Source organism: Hyposmocoma kahamanoa, unplaced genomic scaffold, assembly GCF_003589595.1.
Source record: "Hyposmocoma kahamanoa isolate Upper Pololo Valley unplaced genomic scaffold, ASM358959v1 129, whole genome shotgun sequence".
Taxonomy (NCBI): Eukaryota; Metazoa; Arthropoda; class Insecta; order Lepidoptera; family Cosmopterigidae; genus Hyposmocoma; species Hyposmocoma kahamanoa.
In genome coordinates this window covers 2,041,563-2,067,448 of record NW_020653460.1, presented here as the reverse complement: position 1 = coordinate 2,067,448, position 25,886 = coordinate 2,041,563, and the positions used below count along the sequence as shown (strand labels likewise).

General features: G+C 36.5%; 1 protein-coding gene across 1 annotated transcript; it reads right to left on the bottom strand.

Moving 5' to 3' along the window:
* Nucleotides 1-1,931: 1,931 nt before the first annotated feature.
* LOC113240281 (serine/threonine-protein phosphatase 5) lies at nt 1,932-17,950 on the bottom strand. Its single transcript, XM_026477541.1, has 9 exons — nt 17,808-17,950; nt 17,419-17,660; nt 15,065-15,212; nt 13,944-14,065; nt 12,723-12,993; nt 9,628-9,858; nt 7,412-7,631; nt 5,049-5,130; nt 1,932-2,602 (listed from the first exon to the last, which is right to left on the bottom strand). Exons 1-9 carry the CDS (start codon nt 17,899-17,901, stop codon nt 2,540-2,542), a joined length of 1,473 nt encoding a protein of 490 aa, XP_026333326.1. The 5' UTR covers nt 17,902-17,950; the 3' UTR covers nt 1,932-2,539.
* Nucleotides 17,951-25,886: the final 7,936 nt, after the last annotated feature.

Here is a 25,886-nt window from a genome sequence, read left to right as displayed (position 1 = left end):
ACACAAATTTTACTACAGATATTTCTAACACACGTCACCAGTACAGCAAAAATTGTTTTCGATGACGAGCGCGAAGTACCGAGTATGCCTGTGTCACTTTCTCTTGTAACTACGTCCTTTTCCCAATCTCTAAAATCTTACGAATTTACTGCCCTTACAATCCGCTTTAATATTGTCTTGAAACATTGTCCATTGGTTCCTTTCTCGTATTAGAGAAATAATTCTCTTGTATTTCGGTAAAAACGAGCTCTTTAAAGATACTAAGTGTAAAATCTAGCAGATCTAGGCACAAATGTAGCAGAAAAACACATCTGAATTATGCGAGTGCAATTTCATCGCGATTTGTTCAAAATCAAATAGCTTGATATCTGAAACGTATTATGAAACATTCAATAAACTTTCTGATTTTAAATTTATAAAGTTCATGATTAAATACAACTATAAAACATAAGCTTTTGTGAGTACATTATTGTCTAATATATGTATTTGTCAATTAAATAGGAATGTTATAAAATACTGTAAAAATGTCAGGAAGTTTATAAAAGGCGAAATAATAATATATTCTTCCAGGCCCGTGTTGCCGTTTAAACCATTGTTTCTACTAATGACTTGACAAAATTTAAATATTACTAAATTAATAGAAACATTGTTTGAAACGGCAACACTGTCAAAAGTTTGACAAATGTAGTAGAAACAGCGGTTTAATGGCAACACTGTTACAAGTTTGACAGATAATTAGTAGGAAGTGCTGTTTAAATAGCAACAATGAACTGGAAAGACAACATCTATACAGTTTGGCTTGCTGGTGGAACTTTTAGTGAAAATCACCCTTTCAACTAGATTCATGCCTAGATTAGCGTATAGGGTTACTAGTAAAATGTTAACAACCTCGCAGGACCTACTTATTTAATCATTCATCAGATTTTACTTTTGTACAAATATAAAAATATTTCAATATCTCGCTCTAAATAACCTTGTACGGTAATAAAAGAAAGAGTACCTACAACCACTTTGATGCAAAACGCAAGAGCGGTGAAGGTCGCTAGCCGTTTGAATATCTTATTACCAAACACAGATCTAAAACGTTTTCAGATAGTACAACAAAAACTTAAGTTGTATTATGTTTTGTAAAAAGTCTTGAAACAAAAATTGCTGTTTACGATGTTTGGTAATATAGCCTCGTGAGGTTGTTAGTATTTATCAAATAACCCGGCATAATATCTATGTCATTACAATGCATGAAGACTAATTATTGCTTTCACTTTTAAACACTTCGAAATTCCCAGAAATATAGGCCCAGTTTAAGAACAATACGTATGCTTTTAAGTAACTTCATAGCGTAAAATTGCTAGTGGTTCTAATCACTTTGACTATGACATACTTTATGCATTTAATAAAAATATTGGCGATAACGTACTTTAATTATTGATTGCTGACTCTTGGCTCCGGTTACAATTGTACCATCTCATATCTTCTCTAGGGTTACGAGGTTGATAAAACCATAAATCTTGTTCAGCGTGGCTTGTACGGAAAGTCTTATCAAGTTCAAAGGTTTTCACGATTGTTACATATGAGACATGTCGACTTGTTTCTCAAAGTGTCGTGCGCAGTGGCAGTGTCCCTCAAATTTGCGATTTAAAATTAAGAGTGGCAATGCAACCGTTATAGGCCTATCCATTATCCATAGTAGCTTACAATAAGGCGCGCGACTTGTCTGTCTTGTCATTTGATACCGCATAAAAAAAATTAAACAACTTTTTTTTCGATCAAAAATCGTGTTTATTTATTTTTTTAAACCAACCAGTTTTGGGCCATTCACAGCTCCCGTGGTCGCAGGTGACCATGTTTTGATCAGTCAACCGTGACAGTGGGACCTGTAAAGGGCCCGAAACGTTGATTTGTTTGAAAAAAAAAACAAATATACACGGTTTTGTGTTTTGCGGAAGTCAATAATCCTTTAGAAGTGACCGTGCACAGCCGTGAAATGTTTGGTAAATAATTATGATCTTGATCACGCCTAATAGTATAGTTCAAGTATCTTCATGTTTGTTGTTCCCCACGTAACTCACTAGGCCGACCAATTCCGGGCTAAATTGATTTTTTTTTTACAATGATCGAGCACGAGCCTCATGGTTTAACTCTAAAGTCAGCCAGACGTTCAGTGTTCTGTACATTTCGAAACTCATTCGGTTTGTTTCAATGTCAGTAGACCATTATTGCTTTTCGAAAGTACAGGATTTGCCATTTCCCTCTGTTATGTTTATTACCTTCAACTCGAGTAACAAATAATAAACCAGTCTGTAATAGACCGTGTTTCAATAAACAATTCATTACGGAGACTTGTAGTGTCGCAGGCTGGTTTATTACTTAATTTTCTATAAATACCGTCCATTACAACTATCAAGTTACAAGTTTAGGGCGCTGACGTATTGTACACTCCATGTCTATGGCTATATTTTTATTAAATGCATAATAGTAGAAAAAAAATATTGCTCACTCAGCCATGTAGCTTTGTTTTGTATGCTTTGAAATAAGACCATCATTGGCAAAGCATACTGAGGAAGGAGTTTGCGTAAGCCATTGGTTTCACATCGGGATGTGGCTGGAAAGAAATAAAGACGAAATTAATAATAATCCACAAAGTAAGAGGGGTTACATACCGGGACTTTTAACAGCGATACAAACGCGCAATAGCAACGCGACAGTAGCGATTTGTACTTTTTTATTTATTCATTCATTTAATTCGGGCAACAGAAACTACATAATATATACCTTAAGGACAAACATACATATTTATAATAAAATGTAATAATAAAACGCTTTATTTATTTACACATAAGGATTGTGACATGTGACGCAATTTGGGTGTCCGGTAGCCGGCCTCGGAAACGTCGATACATGACACCCTTCGGTAAACTCCTCCTTCATGAAGGTCGACAGATGTTGAGTTGGTACTCTCAACCCTCAGGGTAGCATTAGCTTTCATCCGTATATACTCCACAATATCCGCAGACTTTGTGGAGTAATGAAGCCGAGACACTTATAACAACGTCGCCAGTATCGTTGGACGCAATAGATGATTAGGGCCAGTCGGTTGTAGGCGGGTACATCGATGTAAACGGGCGATTGCATCGTTAAAACGTCGAATTATCGCGTCGCGTTTTCATCGCGATTGTGCTGTAGCTAAATCGCGCCTGTGTAATAGATGATTAACAACTGCATCATTACTGCATTGCAACTGAATAGATGCAGACGCGCTGCTCAAAAGTCGCCGTATGTAAACTTTCTAAATGACTAAGGGGTTGTACCAAATTTATCAGCAGGCATCTACACCGCTTCTATACCATATGTTTTTTATATCGACGATAAAGCGACAAAACGTCACAGCTAAACATTTTATGTTAGACTCAATCTTTACTTCATAGGTAAACTTATTACATTTGAACTCTACAACACATTCGTAAGGCAGATTACCCTGAGAAGAATAAGTAAGAAACTTTAAGGTTTGTTCGTTGTAAGTAAACATATGCACACATTTATCATTTACAATTAATAGAAAATGATAAATGTGTACAAATGTAAGTAGAACCAAATGGGTCACTACCATCACGGACCAATAACTCAAGAAGACTGCTAATCGCGATACAAGACATTCAGTACCGAGAAGGTATTTAGTACTTATTGGTACACCAGATGTCGCGACAGGTACCATTTAGTTCATTGCCAAGCCGCAATTTATCGAAGCTACTCTAATTTCTAGTGATAACAAACAAATTAATTAGATGGCGCTAATTGCACAGATTTTTATGGATAGTGCCCGGTTATGCTTTTATTTTGTTTAAGATTAGCGCCATATACCTGGCATAGGTATATGGCGCTAATCTTAAACAAAATAAAAGTTGCCAGTTGTGCCAGCGTTAATTTAGTTTGTAACACACAATGCCATCTATTGACACGCGTGTTTGTCAATTGTGCATTCTATATTTATGATGTATTTGCCGAACATGTGCAAATTGAGTCAACTTTTCTATTCCCCCAAAATATGGAGTAAGAGGAACAGCACATCGTAGTATTGGGTCATGAAAAAATTTCCATTTTGAAAAAAATCATATTTTTCCAATATTTTTCCACATGTGACGTGTGAAAAGTTGAAGTTACTGAACGAAAACGATGGAGCCATGGTGGTGTGGATGTTGGATATTTTCTCGTTGTTGTGAAATCATTTTAAATCTCGTTTTACTTTAGGTGGCTTTTAGTTATATAAGTTTATTTTATAATTCACGCTAATTAAAACTTCAAACGATATTTCTAAACGTAGAACATAATATGAGAATTCCAAAGTATATTTTTCCAATTTTTCCAACTTTTTGGGAATTTTTCCGGGAAAATTTCCACTATATGAAATTTTTCAGAAAATTACCCAACAGTAGCATAATTCATTTCTTATAAAGGTATACCTCGTGTTCTCAAGATTACACAACTATCAAATTAGTTTTGTCCGCCAAAGATTTGGAGGATTGTAGCGACATCTCTTTAAAATCGTTTAAACTAATTTCTTCATGTTTTATCGACTGGAATATTTTAGTGTTAAACTTTAGTTAAGGCTTCAAGTTCGTCTTCTCCCGGTATTCCTCTTACCCTACCTGGCCTTAGTATGTAAGTGCCACCACCAGGAACCATGCTTGCCTCTATTTGTAAAGCAATCCTTATACTGTTTGGCCACGACGGCGTTACTAAAACTAGATGGAATTTGTGTTCTCTATTTAAGTAAGAACCATGCGTTAAAGATTAAATTCGCTTAAAAATTTTCTTTAAATGTCGTTCACTAATGAGACGACCACGGAGTCATACCAAAATAAATTTTACGGTTTTCAGGTTAAAGATTAAGTTTTGTTTAACAATTTTGTCCACATTTTTGTGCTCAGAACCAAAAGGTCGACAAAGTCGGCATGGGGAGTCAGGTATCTTATGTATATGACTGTACATATTGTGTAGAGATTAGCTAATGTTATTTCTATTACTTATGACGTAGGACCAATATTACTTACCACAGCTTCATAAGTAGTGAAGTTTGGTTTGAGGTCTTTGCCATTCATTGTGATGAACGCACCCAAATTGCCCATTGTATCACTGAAAAATTTAAGCTCGTATTAATAGAGTAGACTCATCGGCATATTCGATGATATTGCCGTAGCGGTTGAAAAGCTGCACAAAGCTGGTGAAGCGATATTCAGTTTGAAAACGCTATGGTTTTTGCAATATTTGAAAATTATTATTTTAAGTATCATGAGCAGTGATCGGAATTGAGGGAAAGTATGAACTACTTAAAGTACATCGAGTATATAACCAGAAATAAAGACGAAATGTCATATAATTTGTTTGAAAACTATTCTGCCAAATCATTACGGTGACAACTGCGCTCCGATTGGTCAGCCCGAATTCGAAACAGTTGACGGGTGTCGTCAATTGTTTCACTTCAAATCGACCAGTTTAACTTTAGCTTTGCTGTAATGGACGATAATTGAAAAATTGCTTGTTTAATACTTAATTACCGATGAAATGTGATTCCGTTTCTTTTGTAATTAGATGTTTTGCTGTTTTTCCCACAGCACAACAGCCCCCAAAATTGAGTTGATGTTTAGTGATAAAAGTGATATGAAGCACATTTGCCTGATGAGTTTCCCAGGGATGGATGGCCCTTATTTCGTCTCTATTTCTGGTTATATACTCGATGCTAAAGTATGAACGTTTTCTTAGTATGGACATACACTATTGAGTATATCGGCGCTAAAGTGGTGTAAACCCATATTAAATTATTTTTTTACGATAATACTTTAAATTGTACTAAAGTAGATAATTATTTCATATTTGGATGCTATTTTTATGTATAAAAAAATATTAATATTAATTTTGTTTTATACACGAAAATAGCATTCACATATAAAATAATTGTGTACTCTAGTATCATTGAAAGTAATATTTTCTAGACATTCCAAATAAAAGGTTGTCTAATGTTTGTTTATTAAATGGTTAAAGTATTTAAATACGTAGGTATCTATTGAAACACAATTACAATATTATTTTTGAAACAATAATTTGTAGCAAAAACATTTAATAGGAAACAGTAATTTGTCGCCAATGTACTAATATTTCTGTAAAAAATACGCATATTGAAATAACGCGCACACACACATGGCTCCGCACTAGGGAAACCCTGTATCGCGGGTGCTATGGACACACACATAGACAACCACAAATTACATCTAAAGTCACGAGATTAATAAATGTAGGCCATACAAATATTTCTCCCGCCACGGAAATCGAACCCGGGACCTCTGCGTGGCAGTCCGGCATGGTAACTGTTCGGCCACGGAGGCAGTATCAGCATATAATAAGTGACGAGGAGTGCCGCGTTTTGTAGAAGGGAATGTCCACGTTATTTTTTAATTTAGCTAAATTAATTTCAATTCCGATCACAGATCCTGAGGTAACTAGAACTGGACATATAGAAATATTTAAAAATACGTAGTTTTCAAACATTTTTATTACACATACACTACGTATTTTTATTTAATAAACCAGATGTTATATAAAAGACGTTATTCTACAATTAATAAGCAATTTTTTTCTTCATCATGTAAAGTTATCAATATTAGATAGTACCGGTTGCCAGTTCACAGTCGATATTCCTCGAATTCTGAAGAGCAATAATATAGAGTGTCTATATTATTACCAGTGCCCTCTGTGCAACACTTCAGCAAGTGACTATTACTGTTAAGGGTGCTGGCGAAATTACAGGCACATGGGTCTTGTAAACTTATATCTCAGGGTATGGGGTGCTGTGGTAGTGCCTCTTAGATTTTTGCGATTGAAAGTTTAGAGTGGAACTGCAACTGTCATGGATAGGCGTGTCGCTTACCACACACGACTTGTTCGTCCCGTCACTTAAAGGTGTGTGTATCATTTTTGTGGTTTTGTATAGGATTTTTTACTGAAATTTCTGTAGTATATATATAACAGTGTATAAATTACGGTGAGTGAGGTGATTTCTTAACTATATACTTAATCAGAAACTGTATATTGCGGTGTCTAAAGCGAGAAATATATTTGACTTGTACTTTACATTATATATAAGGTGAAGCTTAAAAACCAGCAAATTGCTGAGGCTGATACCTTTTCTTCAACTGGTTTAGAGTTTAAGCCACTATTTTAAGTTTTTATGTCTCGTAGTGTTGAAGAATAAAGTCTTCTTTATTTATTGTTATTTTATTTAATATTATAAAAAAACAGTTTCACACATAAGACAAGACCGACACAAATGAAATGTTTTACGAAAAGAACATACGTTTGAAAACAAATAGCTAGTAATCTTTATTGGTGAATTATATAACAGGAAAATCACTCTACTAACCAGTAATTAGGCGCAGAGAACACAGTGATGCACTTTCCGTCGTGTGCGACCTCGTAACCATCGTTCTTGACCTCGTGACTGCGTATGACGTAGTCCAGGCCGTTTCGTTGCAGGAAGTTGGTGGTCACGTCCGGGCCGAACTGGCAGCCCACGCCTCGTTTGGATGGCGCCCGGCCGAGCATCGGTTGAGGGTCGGACCAGAGCAACTCACACATTATACCTAAAATTAAAGAAAATTAAAGAGTTAGGTAAATAAATAACAAATAAATAATAACATACACTCATTGCCCCGCACTAGGGGAACAAGTAAGGCAAGTAAGTAATATGGGTGCGTACAGATCTGGAGAATGAGTTGCAAATGCGCCTGCAGAGAACAAAAAGGTAACCAGACTGGACACTCTCCACCCCTTAGTTTATTTTTTTAATTAATTAACGAGGCTAATGGAGAAAAAAAGGAGCAAAATAGTATCAAGCAGAATACTTCAAAGATGGGAAGATGAGCTGAAGCAGGACCCTAGAGGAGAAGAGTAGGTCTTGAAGTTCAGTGGAAAAATCTGCACGAGCTCTGTGCGAAAAGAGATCCGTAGGCGAGTAGAGGTAAAGAACTATAAGTGCTAAATTTGAACATTGACAGCGGGTCGGGCACTTGTCGAGTCGGGCACATGTCGGATCTGGAGCACGGTGGGTGGGTGTGTTGGGGTGTATTTCATGCTTTAAAGGGAATGTACCTAATTAGGCATTTAAAATCAATGTTAACGTCATATTAAATAAATGTTAAAAGAAACAAACGGCTATAGGACTTAATGTCTTTTACCATTGAGTGATCTTTAGTAATCTGTTTGTAAAACCATCTGAATTCTAAAATATGGAATTAAGGTCCTTCATCTTTTACTTTACTTGTTACTTATAAATTATAAAATAATAATTATATAAATAAATGAAAGAGGCACACACATGAATACGTTATTAATATCATTTTGTAACTAGTTCTATCACAAAACCATGAAAATAAAACTTTACTTTGTAGCAAAACTTTGGTTCTGCGCATTGACTTACAATTATATGGACGTCGGGTCCGCGCTAAAAAGTGTCCGGACTTATAGGGCGTTAAAATCGTATACAGAGCGTCATTTACGCTTCAGTCTTCGTTTGTTTCTTCTGACAGCGAAGCAAGCAAAATTAGACAGTACTACGATGACATTACAATTTAAATTCAACGTTTTAGCTTTTTCATATTCCTTTACATGTAACTACGTTTAAATAGGTTGACTTGGGACATTTTTTTCGTGGTTTTTGTATTAGACCCGTCGTCCATTTATTTGTAAGTCAATGGTTCTGCGTACAAACGTTTTAGGATTTCTCTTTATTCAAAGACAATAAGGGATTTTAAATCAATAGTACCTATATATCAATCAAAACTCTTCTTATGTAGATTTGCGTGATTATGTAAACATCACTAAGAGCTATGTAAACAGGCAATGTTTATTATATATTAGTTATGTAAAAATACCATTATGATAGCCACAAAAGTAAAATTTCAGAGGTATAGCGACTCTTTTCTGTTTCTGTACCAATCATGTTTGATTTCGCGACTCAAAGGTTTGTTTTTGAAACACAAAAAAGAAAGAATACATATAGCGTAAAATAATATTAAAATATTTAAATTTCTATTGAATTGATATACAATTATTTTTTATGTCAAAATTATTCCACTAGTTTGTTACAATTATTAATACAAAGATCGAACACTTAGAAAAAAATTCCTTCGATCAAGCCGGATTCGAACCGAAGACTTCTAGCAAACCATGCCAGACGCTATGCCAACTACGCCAGGGAACGAACCAGCGGAACCTCACGAATTTTCTATGTGCTTGTTGTCGTATCTTTGTATTTGGTTTTTTCAACGAGTTTTTAGCCGTAGCGCCATCTATGAAAGTATTGCGTCACCCAGTTAGATACCTTTACAGTTACCGGCCCCGGCTAGAGATGTCGTTATTCACTGTATTTAAATTTCTATTGAATTGACATTCAATTATTTTTATGTGAAATTACTACACTAGTTTGTTATAATTATTAATACAGATCGAGGGATTCTTTTTTTGAATAATTACAGTATTAAAATTTAATATTATTAACATTGATACATACCTTATAGACTTAATTATGCGGAGTAGCATTGAATTTACTACAAAGAAAATAACAGAGAATCAACTCACCATCCTCAGGAGGTTGTTTATTCCTATCGACCTTTCTAATATCTTCAAGTGTGACGTCATCCTTCGAGAACAATCCACCATGCATGACAAGCACCCTGTTGTTGATGCAGTGAGCTAGTGGCAGCCAATTGTACACCTCAGTGAAAAGGTCTGCCATTTGCGACGAGTATTTGGAGGTTACCTCGCCTCTAAATCCATACATACGGTTCATGTCCAGGGTTTCGTGGTTGCCTGAAATGAATTATATTATTTCATTTACTGACTACCTTATCTATACACGGCTTTTTGTCATTTATTTATAACTACTTATGCTGTTCATGTAATTGTCCTGCTGTGCAACTGTCAGTCAGCCCTCAAAATGGGACCTGTGAAGTTTGTTTGACAAAACAAATATAGGCGAATTAGATAAAAAAAAATAGTTTCATTCCTATGTGCATCGAGTATATAAACAGAAATAGAGACGAAATAACAGCCATCCATACCTGGCAACTTATCAGGCAAATGGGCCTTATATTAAAATGTTAATGAAAAATGGGTATCAAAACATTTGTGCCACTTTGGACGATGAATTTGGCCACCTGTTTTATGTTTATGACATTGCCTTCGTATAGTCAAGAGCACGTCAAGCTTGACACTTTGACCTTTGGACCGTTCTTATCGTAAGCGGCATAGAGTTGGATTTAAATCTTAGGTGTCAAGCTTGACGTGCTCTTGACCCTGTACACCGTGTCAATTTGAAACGAAATTTATAATTCAGCATCAGTGTTGCCAACTTAGCGACTTTGTTGCTAGATTAGGCGACATTTCTTTGTATTTAGCAACAAGAAAAATTTAGCTACTTTTTTGGCGCCTTTTTATTAACATTTAATATGATTTCATCTTATCTTATACATTTTCTATTCAATGGTAGGATTGTATTGGTCTTTATGTTTGTTCCTATCTACCGACTCGAGAGATAGGGTTTTCCGGAGAGACTACGGGCTCGACGGCAAGGCCAGGGTACGGCGGACGTCTGGGCCAAGCCTTCCGCCAGTGATACGTCTTCATGGGCGTCTCTGACGGACCCGGATTTGGGTATGGACTCGGATTTGGGTATGGGTTTGTGGTTAGCTGGAGGGACAAACACGTTCGTCTGCCCCGGTAGATCGTGACCAGGGCGTTCGCCCCGCGCGCTGCTAGCGCGTCTTAGTAGCGGTCTAGTTTGGGCCTAAGGCGAGGAGACGCGCGGGGCACGTGAGTTGCCCTTTAAGTCGGTGGCTATGTCCGGACATTGTCGCAGGACACTGCCACTTGGCATCTTCGGCACTAGCCCGGAGAGCTAGTAGAGGATGAGCTAGACATCTTCCGGTCCCTCCGGCCGCAAGGAATTTGGGAACCGGAGAGACGCCGTTCATTCGGCGTCGGGAAGTGAGCGTGGCTTACAGCTCCGCTACCAATGAGGAAATTTGGTAGTCGGCTTAGAGTCGGCGGCTCAGCGGTGGCAACCATTAGTCGTGCAGAGCGCGACGGGAAGTGAGCGTGCCTGCAACTCCGGTACCTATCTGGAAAATAGGGAGGGTACTATACGTGCACCAAGGGCGGCTCACCTAACGCACTAGCCTTACAGAGAACCGGATGAAGTGCGTGCAAACGTGCTGATCCGGGGTTAGGCCCTGACTTAGATAGTCCCTGTGCAAGTTCGCTTGCACAGGTCATAGTGCCCTTCCCGCACAACCAAGAGGTTGATAGGGAGGGGCATTGTAAACAAAACTTGTGTAGAAAGATATGGGACTGGTCTTTATGTTGTAAACTATGTCCGGACACTGTCGTAGGGCACTGCGACTGATATCTCCGGTGCTAGTCCGGATAACTACTAGAGGATAAGCTAGATAACCTCCGGTCTATCCAGTCGCGTAGGAATAATAGGAACTGGAGAGACGCTTCGATGTCGGAAGTGAGAGTGCCTACAGCTCCATCACTAGGGAGGAGAGTTGGTAGTTAGTAGAATTTAGATTCAACGGCTTAGCAGTAGCAACTGTTAATAAAATTGTGCAATGCATAACGGGAAGTAAGCGTGCCAACAGCTCCGGTACCTATCTGGAAAGTAGGGAGGATACAGTACGTGCACTCGAGGCAGTCACCCAAGGCACTGGCCGTTTTGAGCACTGAATGAAGTCCGTGACAAGTAGACACTTGTCACGGACTTCATTCAGTCGTCAGACGACAACCCTGTCCATGGGCTGATCTAGGCTCAGGACCTGAACTTTTAAGGTCCCTCCGCGGGCTTGCTTGCATAGGTTATTGCACTATATCTTCCCGTATAATCAAGAGGTTGATAGAAAAGGGGACTATAATCGAAACTTAAGTAGAAAGATATGGGCCTGGTCTTTTGTCTGTGACATGACGGAGCGCAGTTGTCATTGTAATGATTTGGCAGAATAGTTTTCAAACAGATTAAATGACATTTCGTATCTATTTGGTTATATAATCGATGATGTGTAACAATCGCAAAAACCTAAGAACTTGCGATGTTTCTATAAGTTTTGTGTTAGATTGTATTTAGTAATTTGTACACAAAAAATTATATTTATTATTTAATAATATTACTCTTAAATGAAAATATGAACATCGTGATGTTTTTATAACAATGATATGCATCTATTTTTTAACCGAAAAGGAGGTGGTTCTCAATTCCTCTTTTTTTTGTATGTATGTTACGCGATAACTGCGGCATTTGTGAACCGATATTGATTAATATTTTTTTGTAGGAAAGAGGGTACCTCATATTCCACCTCTAAAGGCGGCAAACTAGGGGATGAATGTGGTTTTGCGAACTTTCCGGTAACCGATGTCAATTTGGCAAATAGATGTAATACCACGAACTTGTGAGATTGGTGTTTTTTATAAAAAAGTTATTGCGAAAAGACTCCACTAGTGTTCTATTACATAGTTAGTGGCGGTAGCCACGTTAAGGCAACAGTCGCTGGTTCAGGTTCAGTCGGGTCGAAGGCACTTTTCTTTGTGATTGTTCAATGTTTGTATCAGTAATGATTTGAAGGATGTTTGAGTGAGTTGTGGGTATTTAATATTTTGTGGTATTACATAAGAAAACTCACCTCTTGACATGTAAAAGTGATCAGGATAGAGGAGTTTAAAACTGAACAATGTGAAGATACATTCCACACTAAACGATCCTCGATCTACGAAGTCGCCATTAAATAAATACGGGTTGGCTTGCGATGGTAGGCCGTTTAGTTTAAAAATGTTCATAAGATCATAGAATTGTCCGTGGATGTCTCCGCAGACAGTAAATTTCTGGTTGTCCGGTACTTTAATGTCAACAAGTGAGGGCAGTGTTTGGAGGTACGATTTTACGTCGATTAGAATCTGAAAAACAATATTGTAAGTTATTGTTATAAACATAAGGATCACTACAGTCCTTCGAATGCAGACTAGTGCTCTCAAAAGACGTTGTTGCTTAAGTAACACATGTTTAATAGCAAGCTAAACTGTAGAATCGTTGTACGAAGCAGATGAGACACATCTGTATCTCCAAAGCCACAGTTACCTCTAATAGGCATACGAGACCCACTCCTTTGCAGACTATTCCCCAGCCATAGGAGATTAGAGTGAAGAAAAGCCTAGGTGTCTAATTCTAAAGCTCCGAGTCGACATTAGTCAGGAAAAAATAATAACTGACACCTCGCTACTGCATCTACCTGGGCACATGTCTTTACTTTAATAGCAGTAGAGCTTCTTGTGAAAGAGTTCGTCCAGGGAAGTACTGCCAACTTGCCTATTTCTGCCGCCAAACAGTAATGCTCGCATTACTGCATTTGGGTTTTGAAGGGTAAAGAAGGTGCTAGTGAAATTACAGGTACATGGGACTTGTCAACTTATGTCTCAAGGTGACGGGCGCAGTGGCAGTGCCCCTCAGATCTTTGCGATTTAAAGTTCTGAGTGGAGTGCCACTGCTATGGACAGGCGTGGTGCTTACCACCAGGCGCGATTTGTTGGTACCGTCACGTGGTATCATAAAAAACCTTATTGTACTGGGTAAATTCTAGATCTGCCTCTGTGGCAGAACGGTTACCATGACTGCAATACAGAGGTCACAGATTCGATTCCCAGGTCAGGAGAAATATTTGTATGGCCTACATTTATTTCTCTCGTGGTTTGGGTGTAATTCGTGGTTGCCTATGTGTGTGTCCATGGCACCCACGACACAGGGTTTCCCTAGTTCGGGGCTATGTTGAGTATGTGCGTTATTATTATATTATACTTGATCATTGATGCAATTTTCCAGCACATTTTAATTTAATTTTAACTACGCATACCTTATAAGCGTATTTCTTGTGTAATTTCTTTTGCTGTTTATAGTACTCCATAAGTTCAGTGACGAATTTGAGGGTGACCTTGCCATCTTCCAAAGCTGGTCCTTCATATTCATCTTCAATAGCTAAAGAATGTTTTATTACACTTAGTACATGTGGGACATGTCATACTGCAAATAAGTCACCTTATGGATGTTTCAAGTTGAATATATTTTAAAGTAATATAATTTATGTGTAAATAATAGTTATTTGGATAACTTCATAACAGAAGACGCAAATATTGATATTAACATTATAAAGTAATAATTCTTAAAAACATTAAATGTATGTTCAAAAAAGTAAAATAAGTGCTAAGAGGCCATGTAATAACGCATACCCCATAAGAGCAAGGGTGCTTTCAGCGTCTATTCTTGACGTATAGTCAAATAACCTCATTATCAACTCCACTCGACTTGCTCCGTTTTTTAGCACGAAAATTTTACCACAACGATTTTCTTGTTTGTATAAATCTCCAATGAAAACGTAATTAAATTAATTCCAACAACATTGAGCAATGAATGATTTTAAGTAAAAAAAAATGCCTATGGTGCATAAACGAGACTCCGTTACGACACAATCGTAAGTTTCTTTTGGATTCACAGTTTAGTAGCAGTAGATCTCCTTGTCAAAGAGTTAGGCCAGGGAAGCACTGCCACCTTACCTATTTCTGCCGCCAAGTGGTAATTGGTCACATTACCGCTTACTGTAATCCGGTTTTCAAGGAAGGATGCTGGTGAAATTACAAGCACATGGGACTTGTCAATCAAAATATATCACTGAATGACTGCACTACAACTGTTATGTACAGGCATGTAGCTTACCACCAGCCACACGACTTGTTTGTCCCGTCACTTGATATTATAAAAAAAAAGTTTACGGGTGGTTTAGCAGTAGCGTTGATGCAGAACGGCAGTAATACCCACTAAGGAAATGTTGCATTAGAATAGATGCACGAAGGTACCATTCCCTCCGTTACGTCTGGTGCACACACAGTAAATCCTTTCACCACAACGGCAAGCACTATAGCGTATGCCATCGATATGATAAGGCGAAGAAAACAAGAATAGTTAAAGAAAATAACTTACTCATAACATCTAAATTGATAGAGTCAGCAATGTTAACCTCTTTCTTATCCACAGAGATAGCTTTCTCGAATGCTATCTTCTTCACTATTTTATTGCATTCCGAGTATTTAAGTTTAGCATCTTGATCATTTGGCCTAACTTTGGTTACCTGAAAATTAATTTATTAATTAAATTAGTATACGAATACCATCAAAGTTATGAGACTATAAATAAATAAAGCACAGAAGCTGCCCACTTGTACTGCTCAAAATTAAGTAGTGAGTAAGTAAATTACACTTGAAATTTTCATATTGATTGAACTCTACGCCTCATTTGTACGGCAGATTCCGAGAAAAATGAGAATGCAACAATAGGCTGATCTTAAATACACATTTATCATTTACTATATTTATTTCAAACTTCATTGATCGAGACTACCTGCAAGCTAAACAGGTCACTACCACATTTATGTTATCTAAGTATGCAAAAATACATGTATGTACATAGCAATTTTACAACCCGTACAAGTAGGTTTTTCTGCCTACATGTGACCAGTTGACTGATTGAGTTATAACTTGAGTGGTATGTTATGTGTTCTTTGCTAATTTTTCTTCTTACTTTGTATTTATCAGAGCAAGGTCTCAAAGTAACTTCCAGGTCTAACATCAGGGAGTCTACTCTCGTTCTACTTATTACTTATTAGCAAATATGCTGATAATCGGTTATGTCAACGCAGGCGAACTCTCCAACAGGAGTTTCTTCCCCTTTATGTGCACACTACATTACCCCAACGGAACTATGTTTTTTCTTTTGAGCCTTTTGTTGTAACTGCAGATTGTTAACTGTTTTGCCAATTCATTCCGATGGTTCTCAAAGTATCTTAAGATGGTACTTTTGATTGCCTCCTTTACTGTGTCAATTGTCAGGCGTTTGTGGATCTCCGACTTTGTGACATCATCACAAACTCGGAGCTGAACATAGGCCTCTCTCAAAGATTTCCAGACCAGCCGATCGGATGCAACGTGCATCCATCGGTTACCCGCCGCCCTTACCAGGTCATCCATCCATCTAGTAGGGGGCCCATTGAACGCCTTCTGGTTTGTGGTTTCCATTCAAGAACCCTTCTGCCCCAACGGCCGTCAGTTCTACGAGCTATGTGCCCTGCCCACTGCCACTTCAACTTGCTAATCCTTCGAGCTATGTCGGTGACCTTCGTTCTTCTACGGATTTCCTCATTTCTGATTCGATCATGTAGAGAAATGCCGAGCATTGCTCGCTCCATAGCTCGTTGAGTGACTTTGGGCTTTTTTATGAGGCCCATAGTAAGTGACCACGTCTCAGAGCCGTAGGTCATCACTGGCAACACGCACTGCTCGAAGACTTTTGTCTTTGAGGACTTTTGTCCTTGGAAAGGAAGTTTGTGACATACCAGGGTACATTAGCCATACTACGCAAGATAATGTTTTGCATTCAAATTAGTAATGAGTGTTAATATTTGACAGCAAGTAATTGTTTCGGATGAAAGTCAAAGATTTTTAAATAACTTTGATAAATTTATTTGAAGGATAACAGAATTGTTGAAGTATTAAAGGGTGTAAGTGAAAGTAAAGCAAACAATATGTTTTATTTAAAATAGACATAATTGAAAATGTTGCTTCTAGAATAAAGTTCTTATTATAGAAAATTATGCTTTTATCAATGCCGCGTTTAACATGATGGCAATGCTGTATCTTTAGAAAAAGTAGGCAATGGAGATATCTAAGGGTTGTATTCTAGAACTCTACTCAGGGTCGTATTCTAGAACTCTACTCAATGCTCAAGTCAGGATTTGAGTATGGTTTAAAGCACTCGAAATCATACTCAAGTCCCTGCCATTAGGGTCGTATTTCCAGTGCTTGAAATCATACTGACGTCTGCTCAAATCCTGACTTGAGCATTGAGTACAGTTCTGGAATACGACCCTATATGCTCAAGTCAGGATTGCAATTGAAACACAAGCACTGTAAATACGACCCTAATGGCAGGGACTTAAATTGTTGCAAGCAAAATTAGGCAGTACTGCAATGACATTACTATTTAAATTAAATGTTTGTTTTATTTATATTTCATTACATGTCACTATGTTTGTATAGGTTAACTTCGAACATTTTTTTTGTGGTTTTTATATTAAACCCAATGTCCATTTGTCGGTAGGTCACCATATTTTTGAAGAAATTTAATTATTGCACTTATGGAATAGAAAAAGGTAGAATGTTTCACAAACAGCCTGAACTGTAAAGGCTTTGTCATAGAATCAGGAGGTATGCCAGATCATCTTAAGTTGTAGAGTTAAAAATAAATGCAGAAGTCGGGGGTTGGATTGATGGTATACTTACATATTCAAAATCCTTAAGCGCTAGTTTGTACTTTCCTAAAGACATATGCGCCGCGGCTCGTCTGTAGTAAGCTTTAGTGTACGTCTTATCCAATTCAATAGCTTTCGACGCATCACTCAAAGCGTACCCAAAGTTTTCCAGCCGCAAATTCGATATACTGCGATTGGCGAAGTACACAGCATTTTTCCAATTCTTCTTTATAGCTTGTGTATACAATTCAATAGCACCGTTGTAATTTTGTTCTGAAATTTTGAGGTTATAAAAATCCATTTGCCACTTTTGTCACAATCGATACATTGATAATAATGGAACAAGATTGTATTACTTTCTAACAGGTCAATAAAAAGATAAATTGATTTGTAATGTTGATATAATTAATAAATACTTACTTTTAAAAAGCTCGTTCGCTTCGTTTTTCAATTTCTCCGCTGCTTCTATATCCTCTTGGGGGATCGTACCAGCAATTTCCTCGTTTTCAGACATCTCTTCAAGATTCAATAATCAACAAAATTAAAGTTCTTCGAATTAAAAATAGGGAATGATCATTAGAATTAGAAATGTAATTTTCTAAAATACATAGTGTTCTGCAAGTGAAAAATGAATGAACATCTTTATTTGTGAATGAAATGAGTGATTGATAAAACGACGTCACATTGTAGCCACCATGACGATGACGAACCGAATCCTACTATTACGAAACGCTCAGTCTGAGCAAAACAAATCAGTGTATATAGAGGTGTAGCTCATTAGAAATTTTAAATAGTGGGAATTTTTCCGGAAAAAATCCAGAAAAATTTCAAAAATATAATTTCGAAGCCTCATTTTACATTTAGAAATATTTTTTAAAGTTTTATTTAGTGTGAATTATAAAACAAACTTAAATATTACATTAAAATTAATTAAAGATTTAATTATTAATTAATGCCATATGAGAGAAAAACGAGATTCAAAATGTAGGAAATGAAACTATTTTTTCGGATTGAAATCGTGTGTATTTGTTTTTTCAAACAAACCAACGTTTCAGACCCTTTACAGGTCCCATGGTCACGGTTGATTGAGATGGTATGGTGAGGTAAATCCGGAAAAATAGTTTCATTTCCTATGTGTAACAATTGCAAAAACCTAAGAACTCGAGATTCATAATGATTTAATAACGTAACGGGGAAAAAACCTAATGGCTCAACAACTTTTGAAAGGTGTCAAAGTCAAATGTGAAAAATTAAAGGAAAAATATTGGAAAAATATCCGGAAAAAGATCTATTTTCTTGAAAAATATGATTTTTTACAAATGGACATTTTTCATGACCCAGCACTAGGTGTTACAAAATGGTGCAATGGAAATCCAAGGTTATAGAGAAAACATAGTGTTCAATTCATTTTATTTAAAGTGGTAGAGGATTTCCGAATTACGCTCATATTTAAACAAAGCGTTTTGATACTTACATTTTTATTTCTGATTAATAGAAAAAAATGGAAATGAGAGTGTACTGATACTGTCGTTCATTATGTTATTGATATTCCATCTTTTCCATTCACATCTTGTGTCATGACAACAATTTCAAAATAAAATAGTAACGGCATTTCCAAATAATTCAAAATATGACGAAATTATTGTACTGTTACATTGGAGCAGCAGACGGAAGCCTTAGACCAAGCTCGTGGGCTCTTCCGTAAAAGATTGATCTATGGTAGACCAGAAGTTGCTTGTCTTGCCTTTCCTTCCAGAAATTGCTTTTGCAATATGATGTAGAGGCTTCAAACTATTGGCTCATTGCAGGGTGAAAGGTCAAAAGATTACCTAAGTATTCGAGATCCTGAAATTGAAGAGGAGGTTCATTTCGAGAATAATCCGTGGATCATCACTCGCCGAGCTGCTGCATCTCTTGGGATTACAAGTGTGGCTATTGTAGGTACATGACAATGAACTTTTATCATTGCCAGTGGACACAAGAGCTGGTGCTAGCATATTTTGCGTCACGATTACCATTATCTCTATTACAGATAGCGTTATGTACTTATATTCATAATAAACTTATATGGTTTCATCAAAATCCACATCATCAAATTTCCAACACCAGTGGAGAGTTTACTCGCTTAATTCTGAGCTGGAATCGGGTGACGCTTGCTATGGTCAAAGTTACTACCATCCCATTTAACTGGAAAAAAATTTTTCGACCATTTATTACAGTTAAAAGTTATCATGCCTGTTCTGTAAGGTTTTGAGTTGTTGTTGTGTCCCTATTTGTCCTGGCATATGAAACAAATTATAGCTGATCAACAGCATGGATTCGTGAGGAAACGATCCACGACGTCTAACCTTATAACATTTGTCGTATAACGTTATCACTTATGAGCTCCAGAAGCGAAGTAGATGACTATACACAGTGGTTTCAGTAAGGCATTTGACAGAGTAAATCACTCAACCTTGATACATAAACTGCGCAATGATTTCGGTATACATGGCTATTGGCTTTTTGTTGGACTGGTTTACACCTTATTTCGCTGATCGAACACAAAGGGTTGTCGTTAACGGTCATGTCTCTAAGGAAATTGTATCAAGTCGGGTATTCCTTTTGCACCTTTTGCAATTGAACTGAGAAAAACCATTGTATCTACAGTTTGCTCCATGAGAAGATACAATGAAATCATTTCCTTTACTTTTTAAAGGAAAGTTTCTGACGAGACGGATAAGTCATGCGCCTGGTGGTAAGCGACACGCCTGTCCATAATAGTTTCTATGCCACTCAGAGGTTTAAATCGCAAAGATTTGAGAGACACTGCCAGTGCGCCCGTCATAAGTTGAGACATAACTTCACAAGTCGCATGTGCCTGTAATTTCACCAGCACCCTTGCCCTTCAAAACCGGAACACAGCAATGCTCACATTACTGTTTGGCGGCAGAAATAGGTAAGGTGGCAGTACTTCCCAGGACAAACTCTTTCACAAGGACTTCTACTGCACTAATATGTACAAATATACTGGTCAATCTCTATTGCTTCCAAAATAATACCTATATGTACTATATGCTATGAATACCTTTAATTTAAACGCATGCATAGGTAGTACTAGTATTAAATGAATTGTTTTTATATTTAACGTATCTGTACGTATTTAAACGGTAAGCCCTGTTAAATGAATAAATAAAAGAGAAGACCATCCACTGCATGATTTGTTAATTATGGCGCGCGTGCACATTTTGCGAGTTTATTCATTTATTGCATTGTCACACTTATATTATGTTATATGTACAGTGGCTTGAAAATGTACATGTTGTTGTTGTTGGCATAGCAAAGTGATGAGGGGACTCATTATAAAAGTAATAAAATTGTTATCATATTAAATAAATCATTACAATTATAGATGCATAAGATAAATTGAGAACAAACAAATTAATTACATTAAATTTATATTTTATCATTGAAACATTCTCTAATATTATAATAACTTCTATTTACGAGGAATTCTTTTAGATGTTTGGAGAAAATTTTAAATTCTTGAATTTCTTTTATATAAATTGATATGTGATTGTAAATTTTCGTTACCATAATTTGCGGTCCAGAACAAACTAATTTCAAGTTAGAAAATTGTGCATGTAGTTGATGTAGGTTTCTGTTGTTACGTTTAATTTAAATTTTCGGGGTAAATAAAGAGGGATGGTTTCTAATAAATTTGCACGACTCAAGTATATAAATACCTGTTAAAGTTAATATGCCTAATCTTTGAAAGAGAGGTATACAAGATTCTTTCTGTTCTATATTTGTCAATATCCTGACCAGTGAACATATCCTAACACACTTTTTCTGTAGTGCAAACACATCATTTACGTTAGTAGAATTTCCACACATAATGACGCTATAAGACAAGACAACCTCGAATGACAATACGCATAGTATGCCGTAAGAGCAGATTTAAAATCAGTTACACGCTTTAGATGGCGTAGGGCGTATATGAAAGATGACAACTTGTTGGTCACGATTACGGATAAACGGTTTCCAGTTCATGTTTGAGTCGAGTTCGAGTCCCAGGCAGTCTGATTATTATAACTATAGTTCAAAGGTAGGGGAGCTTTTGAGAGGGCTTAAATTGTATAAATTTAGTTTTATTTAAGTTTAATTTTAAGTTATGAATTTCTAGCTAATTTAGAATTTTGTCTAAGGTAAAATCCAATTTATTGTTTAATTTATTAGTATTGGAACATGGTGCTATAATTGAATTGTCGTCCGCAAAATAGTGCATTGGTTATCAAATTGGTGGGGGAGGTCATTAACGTTAATTAAGAAATAAGATACACCCTAATATGCTACCCTGTGGGTTAGAGCCTTTCATGATTACTTCTTCAGATCTGACACCTTCTATCTTTCCCGTATTAAAGTTAGTAGTTTCTATCTCAACATATAGTCTTCGAATTTCGAGGTAGGATTAAATCATTTGTGCGTTGTACCTCTAATACCTACCAGTTATATATAATTTATCCTATAACAAACTCTATCGTACGCCTTACTCATATCCAATAAAAGACCTATTGCGTACTTGCTGTCGTTTATCGCGTCAAGAATTTTTCGAACATATTCGTAGATGGCTAACGTCATCTAATGTTTTTGTTTAAAACCGTGTAGGTTTTTATGAAATACGTAGAACTTTTCATAAAACGAGTAAAAAGAGTAAAAAGTAAAAAGAGGTTTGCCATCGCAGTTTCAAATATTTTTGCCGAAGTAGGTAGTAATGCAATCGGGCGATATATGTTTGGATCTGTGGGATCACCTTTTTTGAGTATGGGTCTGATCAATGATATTTTTAGAAAATCTGGGAACTGACCTTCAGTGAACGATTGACCAATGAGTTTGGTATATGGGTCGTTTTCAGATAACCTCCAAAAAAGTGTCCCTTTCAATAACTTTTATGTTATTACATGAATGCTAAGCATTATTTAATTAATATGATTGCTTGTTTACATAGTCTGTGTTACAAAAGACTATTTTACTACGTCACGTAAATAAAAATTTGAAAAGTGGGCAATTTCTCATTCATGGGGGCCAGTTCCACGTCGCCCTAATTTTAAGAAAAGTAGAAAAAAGAATTCAACTTTCGTGGAAATCTCAATATTTCCCATCGAGGATAAACTGTAATAACTTACACGTTGAATACGTATCGTAACTTTCCATTTTATTATAAACAAACATGTTTTCTCGGGAATACAAAATGTGTTTCAGTTTTTATTATCATTAGTGTCAATTCAACTAAAAGCATCCTAATAACAAAAGTTCATACAGCATCACCTTCACCTTCGCACATGTAAGAAGGGGCTCCTGTCGGATTGGAGTGTACACAGTGAAGTAACCTGTGCATCTCCGTTTTAGCAAAAAATCTGCTTAAATATCAATTTCAGCTCTTGACTAAATCGTTCTCATTCATACAAAGCAATCTATCTAAATAAATATTAAGTAATAGTTTTATAAACTTCATTGTACATCAATTACACAAAGGAAATTTTTAAATCCATGCACTTTTGTAACGGTCCAGCATATTTTACATACTTGACAATTAAAAATGTATCCAAATATCATTATTGTCGATCTCATTGTCTACTTTTAAGTCAAATAGTTACTTTAAGCCAAACATTTACTTGAAGTAGAACAATTAGATGGTGGTAGTGCTAGTGATGTCGGTGGTGGCGATGATGATGGTGGTGGTGATGACGATGATGATTGTAGTGATGATGATGATGATTGTGATGATGATGTGAATGGTAATGATGCTGATGATAATGGTGATTATGATGATGATGTTGATGGTGGTGATGATGATATATTGATGTACAACAAAGTTTATGTGACATCAACAAAATACTTATTTAGATTTATTTATTAATTACATATACATAGATAGATAGATAGTCTGACACGGATGAGAAGGATTTTGATACAAGAAGTTATATTAAAATATTTGTTACATGTTAAATGTTATTAAATGTTCTTTTGTGAACGATAAAATGTGCGTTGTAATAATAATTTCTCATTACTGTGCCGTCTCTTCAAATTTATGTTTATGAGAAAATCATTCGTATTACTGCAATCTCATTCGTGTGACCTAAAGTAGCGTTTTTTGTTGTTTGAGGGGTTTCTTTTTTAGGCTGGTAGTATTTGTTTATAACTGAAGCAAAAAATTTACGATGAACGACATAAGGGACACTTCCAATAGCTCTTGTGTTCTTTTGTCATTGTATTAAAAAATAGCGTTTCTGGAACGTTTGCACATTCCAAATCATAATTTTCGTTGCATTCTGAACATTTAGGAAACTTCTTTCTTTTATTTCTTGCCCGCAGCCTGTACACGAGATCGCCATCTTACGGGGGATAGCTGAAGCTCAAGTTCAATAATTCAGCAGGTCTGGATCTTATCGGCTAGTGGTAAGAGTATCACTACTCACCGCTAGATGGCGCTATAAATTTTTATTGTATTGATGGCTGATAACGACTTTTTGATCAGCTGATTTTTAGATTACTATACAGATAAACAATGTATTTTATGTATCTGCTCACCTTATAATCTTGGTAGCCGCAGGCCCTTCCTGTATTTTTTTGCATTCAATAACCACTGAAGCTTAATCGTAGCATTTCACAACTTCGTGAGTCGGTTTATTGGTGTTCTAACAAATCATCCCTAATTAGGATTTCAAGGATAACACTTCCACTAACACTTCTTGCTATAAAAGCTAGGTCAGGTACCAGGTAGGGTTATGTACGGAAGTACATTAATTCTCAATTTTCACAATATGTTGGTAGAGAATGTGCAATATATCGGCTGTCCCTACGTATACTATCGAAAATCTAAATCACTACAGTATGGCGGGTTAAAATATTTTCTGGTGTTTTTTTGCGATATTTCATTAAGTTTCATAAGATTGTAATTTTTTGTATGATATGTTAAATTTTGGGTCGGCTTTGATTGCTTAAATCAAACTTAGATTAAAATTCGGAGTTTTTGAGATATTTAAGATTCGATTCCTTACGTTCGAATACACTTAAGAAATTGGATCGAATCTTGCAGTTTTGATAGCTTTCATCGGAATTTAAATTGTGATTTATATCGAATGTGATGCATTTAATAGTTTACACTGAATATCACTGTATATTTTTATCTAAATTGTGACTATCGAACATTGACTTACAATTATATGGACGTCGGGTCCGCGCTAAAAAGTGTCCGAACTTATAGGGCGTTAAAATCGTATACAGAGCGTCATTCACGCTTTAGTCTTAGTTTGTTCGACTGACAGCGAAGTAAGCAAAATTAGACAGTACTGCGATGACATTACAATTTAAATTCAACGTTTTAGCTTTTTCATATTCCTTTACATGTCACTACGTTTAAATAGGTTGACTTGGGACATTTTTTCATGGTTTTTGTATTAGACCCGTCGTCCATTTATTTGTAAGTCAATGCTATCGAAACTGTTATTAATGACTTGTCATTTCAATTAATATTAAAGGAATTAATGTATTCAAGAATTAAGTGGAAGATAAGAAAACATATATCAAATAAAATAAATAAATATATGTCGGATCAGGACTAAGAATGTGGGCGATATCATCTTCATTTCCTGCGGTCTCCATTGGGTACTCGGGCAATCGAAATCAAACAATCGCCGTGCCAACTTACAATTATATTCTTTTCATAAACGAACAAACGAACCGGCAAGTTTGAGGTAGTGGTCCAAGGGCACGGCGTCTCTTAACTTTTGTTAAAAATCTCATAAAAACAATCCAGTTTGAACAGCGCCAACCAAACATTCGTATGTCACCGCCATTTCGTTTTTCAACCCCTGCCTCACTCGCGCCCCATCTCAACTCTGCCCGAGAAACGTCATCGCGTTCTCAAGTTCGTCACTAGATGGCGTAAATAACAAAAATCTTAATTATTTAAAAAAAGAATGTTTACACTTTGACACGGCCAGAACTGACTATAGCACGTCCTCGTGTGCCTTATTACCTGTGAACAAGGAGTACAAAATTCTTTGAGGTACACAAACTCCCAACATTCGGATAACTTGACAAAACAAAACTTTACTTTCAGATAAGGAATAACAAAGTATCAAATGTACAAAATAAGGTAACGAATGTGCAGTGCCCATAGTTTGACAAACAACATCATTACAAGTCAAAGCACCAACAATGTACACCATTTATAAGTAAGAGCTTTTAACATATTGTGGCCCAGCTGCACATGCCTTAGAAATAGTGACAGAATATTTGGTTCCCAGGTTGACACACAACCAGACCTAGCTAGAGTCATCGACTCCCGGGCCACACACAGTGGTCAAACAGTATCCCTGCAGGATTCGGGCCTGCGTGTCAGCCAAATTGTATTCGGGCTGTGTGTCAGCCAAATTGTAGTCTACTACGAGACCCGGGCCACACACAGTAGCCAAAATATATTCTAGCCAATATTAAAAGCTCAATTTTCACCGG